Source organism: Drosophila navojoa, chromosome 4 (assembly GCF_054131105.1).
Source record: "Drosophila navojoa isolate 15081-1374.11 chromosome 4, UAZ_NAV_1.0, whole genome shotgun sequence".
NCBI classification, from domain to species: domain Eukaryota; kingdom Metazoa; phylum Arthropoda; class Insecta; order Diptera; family Drosophilidae; genus Drosophila; species Drosophila navojoa.
In genome coordinates this window covers 20,437,316-20,447,897 of record NC_142892.1, presented here as the reverse complement: position 1 = coordinate 20,447,897, position 10,582 = coordinate 20,437,316, and the positions used below count along the sequence as shown (strand labels likewise).

At 40.8% G+C, this 10,582-nt stretch overlaps 1 protein-coding gene across 1 annotated transcript; it reads left to right on the top strand.

Annotated features, from left to right (window-relative positions):
• Positions 1-405: 405 nt before the first annotated feature.
• Positions 406-2,419, top strand: LOC108650979 (uncharacterized). Its single transcript, XM_018100350.3, has 2 exons — positions 406-1,065; positions 1,128-2,419. Exons 1-2 carry the CDS (start codon positions 688-690, stop codon positions 1,494-1,496), a joined length of 747 nt encoding a protein of 248 aa, XP_017955839.1. The 5' UTR covers positions 406-687; the 3' UTR covers positions 1,497-2,419.
• Positions 2,420-10,582: the final 8,163 nt, after the last annotated feature.

Here is a 10,582-nt window from a genome sequence, read left to right as displayed (position 1 = left end):
TCGGAAGCTTCGAGCTGTAGCAACTTAATTGAGATTTAACCTTTTCACCCCCGGGGCGAGCATAGTTTCTGCTCAGTTCAGTTTCAAATTAAATTACTCTTCTTTAGCTGCAGAATAAAACAGCTGACTTTGACACGAAAAGTGTCGATAGCTACTCGTTCGCCTTTGCTTCTTATATTTGCATACACACTCACGCAAGCACGTTTGTATACATTTGTGTGTGTGTGTGTGCTTTGCGGCTGGCGAAGAAAATGGATCAGCAGACTGACTGCCAAAACAACAGCTGCTGCTGTGCTTATGCGCTCTCTCACACTCTCTTGCTCTCTTTGCATAAATCACTTCCTAGGCACACACACAAGTATAGCCATGCATATGTATTTGCTTTTTTTTCTGCTTAGCACAAGCGAACGTCAGCACCGCGAATGCCAGCACAAAGCGCACAGGGCAAACGCTTGCACAAGCAACAAACGTTGCAGAGCATCATTTCACGTTGATGTTGCTGTTGCTTTATGCCTCTCTCTCTCTCTCTCTCTCTTTTGCACCATCTGGCATCAGGCATGTTGCCGTTGTTGCTCTCTCCACATTTTGCATTTTGCGCATGCAAGCTTGTGCTTTTGTGTATTTAGTGCTGTGCGCGAGTTCAAGCTGTGGACAGCTTTTGCCGTTGTTGTTGGATGTGGATCGGAAATGAACTCACGCGATCGACAATTCTGGACAGAGTTTCTGGAGCTCTATCGCTCGCTGCCGGCTGTGTGGAAGGTCAAGAGTCCGGAGTACAGCAGCCGTGCTCTGAAATCAGCCGGCTACGAGCAGCTGGTGCAGAAGCTGCGCGAGGTGGAGCCGGACGCGGATCGCGCCCTTGTCGTCAAAAAAATCAACTCGTTTCGCACAAACTTTCGTCGTGATTTGCGCAAACGCGATCACTGCAGCGACGAGGAGCCCTTCGAGTCGACGCTCTGGTACTTTGGGCTTCTGAGCTTCTTGGAGGGCCAAGAGGTGCACAGCTGGTGTCACACCTTGCAAAAATCGAACAGTTTTGATCTTGAAGCTCAGCCTGAAGTTATGGTAGTTCAGAATCCATACCTCTCTCTACTTCTCTCTCACACACATACTATTACCATCCGCAGCGCAAGAAACGACGCTCTGCAGTCAAAGATGAATTTCCTGCTTCACCCGCCGCAACCGAGTTGGGCTCCACTGTCCACTGTCCCACCTCTCCACTTCGCTCCTCCTCCTGCAACAGGCAGCAGCGCAAGCGTTTGTCTACGCTCTCCGAATCCGAGGCACTCGCTCACACCTGGCTCAGTCAGTTCGAGGAGCTGGCGCCTAGACAGAAGCTGCTCGCTCGCAAGCTCATCTCGGACGTTCTCTACTACGGCTGCATGCGCCAACTGGAGCCCTGCCACGTCGCCCAACTGCAGCAGATGATGATGAGGCGAAGAAGCGAACCGCCTCAGGCGAATGTGGAGGACGAATCTGTAGATGTGGATAGTTAGCCAAAGAAATTGCACTGGAATTATAAAAAAAAAAACTAGTTTAAAAAGGAATTTAGATTTATGTACACACAAATATATGTTTTGTAAATATGTTTTATAAAAGAATTAACAATTCATAGAAGGAGAACAGAGAGAGAGAGGAGAGGAATATAGATTACAATTAATACTACAACTAATTATTCTCTGAAACTTTTCACAGAATCAACTGAAATATGGTTTCATAATATTTGTTATTATTTCTATAAAGGCCCTATTAAATCAATTTGATAATGCCATCATCTGAAAACTTTTCAGGAATCGAATTGAAATCGTCTATCAACTATTCATTGGCATATTTAAGTCAAGGTCTATCAAACATCTGTTGAAATGATTGAATTAATCTTTTACAATCGGAAATTGCAATCGTCTGCTTGTCTGATAAGACGTTTGATTAGACCCCAATCGGAGAACACACAGCACAAACAAAAAGACGAGCTACATATATTTTTAATCTCAATAAAAATTCTAAACAATTGCCCAACAATGGGGCGAAGTACAGCAGGAAATGAATAAATAAATAAATGAATGTGCTTGAAATGGAAAACAAATTAACAACGTTTATTGCCAACATTGAAAGTTGGTCAATTTGATTGGAAAACTTACCAATGAAATCAAATTGGAGTGAACAACTGTGTCTGTGTGTGTGTGTGTGCGTTTGTCAACTCTCCCACTCTCACCTCCTCCAACTTCTAAATGACACTTTTGCTGAGATCTCTGCAAGGCAACAACAAAAAATGCAAATTTATTGGCATTTAATTTGCAAGTAAGACAAAGAGAGGGCGAGAGATAGAGCGAGCGGAAGAGAGCGCTGCCCGCATACAGTTACGCTGTACTCGAAAATAAAAACCAGACTCAGACCCTCATAATGTGCACGAAACTTTACAGCAACAACAACAGCAACAGCAACAGCAATAACAGAAAGAGAGCGCGAAGAGGAGGAGGTGGCGCAACCACAACAACAAATTCGGCATATAAACGAGCGCATAATGAGCTACGTAGAGCCTTCCGCAATGCTCTAGATGGATGGATGGACCGCTGAATGAATGGATGCGGACAAAACAAATTGGAGAGAAGGAGATGGGAAGACAACGTACACAAGAGGGAGTGAGAGTGGGACGGAGAGTGGGAGTGGGAGTGGGAGTGAGGCAGCTTGAAAATAACATTAAATGCCTAAAAATAGTAGCTGCAAAGGCAGTGGCCATATATTAAACACGCCCAGCCCGGCGACTACCCCCCCACCCACTCGCAAGAGCCATAAGTAACAGCCCGTCGATGGTGCCTGCCTTTTTTATGCTCTCCCTGCATATCATGCAATTACTTTCCACTCAAATGTCAATTTAAATTGAAGTTTTATGCAAAAACCATACTTGAAACTTTGCGCCTGCTTTGCTTTTGCCAGCCTCTCTCTCCCTCTCCCTCTCCCTCTCCCTCTCTCCATCTATCGCTCTGTGCCTGTGCCTTCGGCAGCTTCGAGAACAATACGCCGCCTGGCAACTCAATCTGACACAGCTCCTTCCCTCTCCTTCTCTCACTTTAACTCTGCCCCTTTCCCGAATCTCAATCCCGCTCGCTCTTGTTCATTTCCGTTACAGGCTTTGCTTTGCTGCCTGACGATTGAGTCCCAGTCTCCGTCTCAGTCTCAGTCGCAGTCTGCGCCTCAGTCGCTGTCTCAGCCTTTGAAGGAGGGGCAGCGTCGGTTCGTGTTTGTGTTCAGCTTTTTATGTGTTAGATGCACATTTCGGAAATTAAGTTGAAATTTATTAGCACATCTTTGTCGTCGAATTACATGGATTGGTTTTTTCGCAGCTCCAAGGCAATTCCGAACTTCCACTGGCTGGACGACTACGAATTTTTAAGTCACTTTTCGCATTTGATTAAAGTTGTCGTTGTATCGATTTAATTCCAATTTCAATTTATTTGTAGTTAATATTTTTTATAATTTATTTTTCCTTTTTAATGCATTGAATAAAGTTGGAACGTTTTATTAAATATAGCATTACTTACTCTGTTGATTGATATTCTATTTTTAAAAGAAATAAAAGATAATTCAATATATTATCTCATATGTTCATATATGTTTTTGCATGTTTTTTTTGTTCTCAAAAGATGTTTCTTATGTAAAATTAATTTATTTTCTATTAACATTATTTGAATAGAGCTCCATTTATTTCCTGAATAAATTTGTATAATTTATCAATTGGCAAAATCTTTCAACTTTACTCAGTATATTCTTCTATATATTCTTCGATTTTATTTGATTTACGATTTCCTTAAAAATAAACACTACTTTGCATGGCATCAATCGATATGCCCTACACTTTTGAGTGTAGCGCAACTTTAGCGATGTATAATGTATCTGAAGGACCCTCAATGGGAGGATATGCCCAATGCTATTTATTTGCACACCCATGTGTGTGCCTCTGTCTCTGTGTGTGTGTGTGTGTGTGTGTGTGTGTGTGAGCACTCGATTTCCATTTGGATGAGTATTAGTGCCTTCATATTACACAATTTCGAATCGCATCAAATCGTTAAAAGTTTCGATTACACAACGCGTTTTACAATTTCACACAGAATGCGCCGAGTGAGGAGGGGGGAGGGGGACGGGGCGATGGGACGATGGGACGACAAGGCAAAGGCAACCGAGCAACCACAACTAACAGAGGCGGTGCAAGGGAAGGGGGACGGCAGACCTACCGTACGTCTGCCCTCTGCTTAAAACAAATATTGAAAGTGGCATTAAAAAAGAGGAAGAAGAAGAAGAAGAGGCAGACAAGCAAACTTTGCGCTGATTTTATTGCCATGAATTTGAGCTCAAAATGGCAAATCAATGTGTTTCCTTTTAGCCAGTCAATTTAATGGTTGTATTGTTTCATATATATCCGCCGAAAGGATGCTTCAATACACTCCACTGTCTCCCTTAGACAGGGAGGGAGACACCGACAAGGACAGAGAGAGAAGAGAGAGAGAGGGAGAGACGTGGATAAGCATAAAAACAAATGTTGTTTTCTTATGTGAATAGAAAGCATATTATTTCAACTGAATTCTGATATTATAGACTGCTTATGCTCTAATCAAAGCGTTTGCGAAAAGAACACAAAGCAAAGGGGCCGTGAGGGAGAGTCCGAGGCATAGTTAATGTTTTATATGCAAAATATGATTTGAATAAGTGACTTTTTTAATACTTTCTATAACTTTTACTAGCTCTCGACTCGATTGGCCGGGCCAGGCCAAGCAAGGCGAGGTACACGCAACTAGGCTCTGCCCTGCCAATATCAAAACGGTATTTCCATTAACTTTCCTCGTAATTTTTAATGCCAACGCTTTTAACGCAACACGCCGATGATATAAAACAAAAAAAACGCAAAGCCAAATAAAAGGGGGGCAACAAACTATGCGTATAAACAATTTTTACTACTATGTATGCTAGCTAGCCATCCCTCTCACTCTGTACCTCTTTTTCCCCTGCCTGCAGTGCGTTGATTTTTTTTTGGATACACCAAATTGATAGAAAGGTTGCAACCGACTGCGTAATACCCGTCCAAAAATTATGATTGATTATTAATAAAAATATATGAAATAGATTGATTTTACAGCTATGAATCTAGAATCAACAATCTCTGCAGTCATAGATCTGATCTGCAGGTATGACCTTCTATGGGACTGTTCCAATAGTTTAAGATCAATCCTGAAAATAGGTCCATAGAATTATCTAGGAAGTCAAATAGCATTGGAGCTCTATCTCTAGCTGCACTACCGCATATGTATATCATATGTATATTAGACAAACAAATGGTTATTCCAAATTCTTACCTTTAATATAATTCTAGAGTAAACATAGAAAATACTAAATACATATAGTAGTATGGTATATGTAACGTCTCTACTCATACGTACTCCACACTCAAGCCAATATACTCACAACGAATGACGAAGTAGAGTACGCCCACTGCCACGCCCCCAGCAGTCAAAGGCACTTGCCCCACAGTCAGAGCTTTCTGCAACCATCCTCTTCCTCGTACCTCCACCCTCTCCCCCACTCCCTTCAGTCCCTTTGCCCACATTCAGTTGCTGTTCAGATTTCTGTTGCTTTTGCTTTTATGGGAGCGTGTAATGTGATTTATAGCCGGTTCGGTCCTTAAAATAAATTCCTTTTAATGGTTTTTTATTGCCATCAGTAGTCGGCGTCAGCGTTAATGTTAATTAAACTATTGTAGTGCTTGTTCTACCATAAATTCAACGAGAAACCAAAAGAGAGACAGAGAGAGAGATATACACACAGAGACTCTGTGCAGGGGAGAGAGAGAGATAGAGAGAGAGAGAGAGAGAGAGAGAGAGATAGAGTAAGGCAATCGGGATCAGAGTTGAAGAATGTTTCAATGCTCATGAATAAAATCGCCCAGTTGGCAATTTGGGCATAAAAAAGGTATGAAAAAAGAATTTGAATAGCAGGATTTGAAAGGGTGATAAATGCTTGCTATTGTTAGGGAATACCATGTGCTATAGGAAGTTATCTGTTGGCTATCTATGGTATTCTGATTATTTTTAAAATTCTTCTTTTTCAATAAAGGTAAAAAAGGATTTAATTATCATTTGGAAAATTTAAAATCGGAACTGAAAGTAGATAATTTTTAGGCAATTGTTCTGGGATGTGGGGTATTGCCGAGAGTATAAATGTAAGCGGTTGCTCGAGTCTACTTCTAAGTAAAAATAGATGTATCTGTAAATATTACAAATTGCAAATATTTCAATAAAAAAATTTTATAACTCGAGTTCTAGAGTTCCATAATTCAAATTAATTTTTTGATTTTTTTGATTTATTGAATTCGTCTCTATACAAGCAAGAATTTATTTGAAGAACAACTAGAAATGGAGAGCAGATAATATAGTTCTTAAAGGGCCCTTTCAGATATCAGTTCTCTAAGCCCATTTAATTTAAGTGCTAGTTTAAAGCCAACTTCGCACACGATCAGACTGAGAGATTGGCCATGAGATAAAATTAATACTCATGTGAGCTCTGGCCAAAGCCACATCCCTTTTCCTTTGGGGCTAGGTGCGTCACGTAGGACATGTCCTGCCGTGGGCTGGCATGGCTGATTGCCCCCCGACTGTTGGCCAGCTTATTAAAGCCATATTAGTCAGGTTGTCAGGCCTGTTAGCTTGTCGGGGTCTATGATGTGTTGATACACAGCCGCATTTATGGTATTTCCCAGTTGGATGCTGGACCCATCTCCACTTCTAATTTTATTCCATTTATAAATATTTCAAGATTTCACTTGGCCGGGCACACTCAGAGTGGTAGAGGCGGAAGTGGGGAAGGGAGGGCGGTGCCAACACTGGGAGTTCTTTTCTGCTCGTTCATGATAATTGCGGTTCTGCGTTTCAGGCCCCAGCTGCGTTTAATGGCTTTTCACAATTTAAGCAAGTCCCATTTCATATTTTTATTTTATATTTTATTTGTATTTTTTTTTTTACTTTTGGTTTCCAAATCGTTTCCTTTTCTCTTGCGCCCCCCAGCGGAGGAGGCTGTTACTGTTGTTTCTCTTTTGTTTATACTGTCATAAATTGCTTATATTACTCACGGTTTGCTTTGTTTATTTCGGCATTTACTTTTTATGAAAATCTTTTTGGGAAATTATTATTAATAATATAGTCGAGTCGGAATGTTAATGGCAAATGGGCCAGGTAAGCAGGGCACGTATTAGACTAGGGATTACCATTCAACCACTATATATAGTGTAAATGTGAGAGGGTGATAAATATATCCGACTGGAATTGCCCTTATCCACTATGTACCTAATACTTATGTATTATTTATATAAGACTATATTCGATAACAATACACTATATACTATAATCTAATCCATATTTCAACTCCAACTGCAACTCGAATTAGGGCTTATTCGCTAACTAGTTCGCTGGGTAAACAGTTTTATTTGTACTTGGTAGACAGACGCTCGAATCATTAGCCATGATATCATCTGTGGAGCATCAGTAGAGTCTTTCGGCGCGTTGCTTGTTTATAGCCGAGTCGACAAGGTCGAAACGCGTTAATTAAGCATAGACAAAAGCGGCATAAGAACTGTTCCAGCAGCAATTGTGATCTAAAAGTGTTCCAGCCCTTCGATCGTTACGGCCGCCAGGGCCAAGCAGCAGCAGCAACAACAAAAGTCCAAGTAATGTTGTAATTTACAGAGACCCAACAAAAATAATAGATAGATAGATAGATAGATAAATAGATTTTGTGAGGTTTTTCGGTCTTCTTCTTCTTCAAGCGATAAACAAAAGGCGAAAAGCAAAATAAATAGTGAAAAATAACAAGTCATAAACATGATTTATATGCAAAGTGCGCGCCATGAGCTGGTGGAATGGATGTGGATGTGGATACGACTCGTAGTAGGCCCGCAGCGCATGGAGGTGCCAGACCCAGCTGGGCCGACCGTACACAGGCCAATATTAGCGTCAATTTATGCATGTTGACTGTTTGTACAAATGGCCAAGACGGCGACCGACGATCGAACGATCGACCGTTCCACGTCCGATGATCGTGCGCTAAAACAATGGGCCTCAATTGAACTACCAAAATACGCCAAACTGTTTTTCTGGTTAGGCACGCACAGTGCCTATCAGACGCTCGCAGCGGGACACTCAACTGGTACCTCACACACACACACACACACACACCTCTCTTTGTTTGTCACACACATGCATAAATGAAGAGCTGCTAATGTGTAGGATCATCATCAGCATCATCGTGAACATCAACTCCAAAAAAAACCTCAACGCTCAATCAGAGGGTAAAGAAGGAAAGACAAAAAATAAAGGAAAAGCAAAAAAAAACGGCCTGTCATGCAAGTCGGGATCAGATCTCCGTTTCAGGGCCTGGCTCAGAGTATGGGTTAGCCTTTGAGCGTTAGGGATGAGTTGAGCTCGGGCACTGTGCGACGCTTGTTAAGGCACAGATTGTGCGTGTCTGTGCCTGTCTCGACTCGTCTCTTATTTGGCCTGGTGCTCATACTCGCTCAAGAAGTGAGCAGAGTATATTGGTTAATGGAGCTGCCGGCATTCCAGACTATGCTTATCGTTCTTAAGAAGTAGGAGATATACTAGTAAGGATAGCTTGAGAGCTATAGCTCAATAAATCATAATATTGAGAATGGAGATGCTACATAAATAGAGAGATAGATTGGTTTATAAATATACATACATACATATGTATGTATGTACCAGATAAGGTTAGCAATATAAATAAACAAGTACTCTGTTAATTAGATCCCTTGACTTTTGTATAGTTTAGAGTTTTAGCAGTTTAGAATTCGAGTTTGACCATTAAAGATCGTATATACATGTACATTATTCCCGAATTAAAATAAACGTAAGTTTTAGATCCACAGTCCTAAAGCTTGAATTTGACTATTTGGAAATTTTCTTTAACTATTATCTCAGGACATATACAAAACTAACAGTTCTCCATTTATATTTACAATTTATTGAACTGAGAACGGGTATTTTGTAGTCAGTAACTCCCGAGCGCAACGTTCTTACTTGTTTTTGTGTTTGTGGCGTGGGTCTGTCAGATGGTTGCCAGCACACACATACACACTCACACATACTCATACACACTCATTGTACACCTAAACAATGATTACACTTGTGCCTCTTGTCCAGCCCCTGTGACTGGGTTCTTTTAGAGCTGCTTTTTTTGTGTGAGTGCACTGAGCAATGATTAAATTAATTATGCCTGGCAGGTAGAGTCGCCTTTAGTCCATGGTCTAGGTCTAGCTGATCCTCTCGCAGGCCAAAGAAAAGCAGGCGAGCGTGAACTAATCGTCAGGTCCTGGGCACAAAAGGACATTTGATATTTTTGACACTTTATCCACAGAGTCTCAGCTGGGACTTGTAAAAAGAAAATACGTTGATTGCGCCGAGCCCGAGAGAGCAAACCCAAAACTCTAGACCTAAACCCAGGCCCGAGCCCAAAACCCAATTCCAATTCCAATCCCATTTTCCACTTTTCAGTCAGTTGAACAATTGAAGTGTAATTTATGACAACAATGGCAGCGCCTGTTAGAGCCCTCGAGCCCTGATCCACTGACTCGGCCCGACGATCGGGGCGAGATAAGCCCTTGATCAGGTTGCCAAACGCTTGTGAGAGAGATTCGTACCTAGGAGCCTCTCTCTACCCATACCCAGCCCATGTCTGCCATCATCATCCCAAACACATTGGCAATTGCATGGAACGCATTGATCGTGGATCGATCAAACATCTCTCTACAGATCATTGAAATCTTTCCACAGGAAATGTGCAATGAAATTGAAGACGAGCAGATAATACAATGCTGCTGTTATTTGCAAATGGGAGTACCCTTTTGAGTTCGATGAGAGATCAATTGCGATCAATCAAGTAATCAAACAATCATCAATCAGCCATCATTAACAAATGAAGATTTCCTGTTTACCTACCAAATGGACCTCTATTGTCGATCTATCCCTGTCTCCCACTATTTGTGAAAATATTTAGATGTAATCTATTTATATCTCAACTAATTAATACTCTTCAGTTTATCAAAATTTCGTAAACAATTTGCACAAATTTCTTTATACAAATGTCAAGTGTGTGAGAATGCGATTTGCATGGCGCCCGAAAATAGCTGAAAATAAACGAATCAACGGCCACCCACGGCCTCGGGCGGTACTTCCTCTTGATATAAGGAAAACACTAAAATAAGATCTAAATGGAAATTTGAAAAGAAAATGCATGGAATGCAATTGAAATATTTGAATTTTGCAAAGTCTTTTTGAAACGTTTTAAATGCATTTTTCAATTAAATTCAAAATAATGCATAGGATTTTTTTGATGGATAATATGATATGATACAAATTAATACGATAAATTTGTATATGGCTATAGTAATTTCAGAAATCTTTACTTAAAAAAGTTTGCGGAATTGAGGGATGAATGTAAAAAAAATAGTTGAATATAAATTAACAAGTTTGTGAATTCCAATAATTAGTCTCAGAGATCTAGCTGGACTTTTTTTTAAATATAT

Coding starts and splice junctions, on each gene's coding strand:
- LOC108650979 (XM_018100350.3), top strand. CDS start 688: ATGAACTCACGCGATCGACAATTCTGGACAGAGTTTCTGGAGCTCTAT. Junction 1,066..1,127: donor AAGCTCAGCCTGAAGTTATG/GTAGTTCAGAAT, acceptor TACCATCCGCAG/CGCAAGAAACGACGCTCTGC.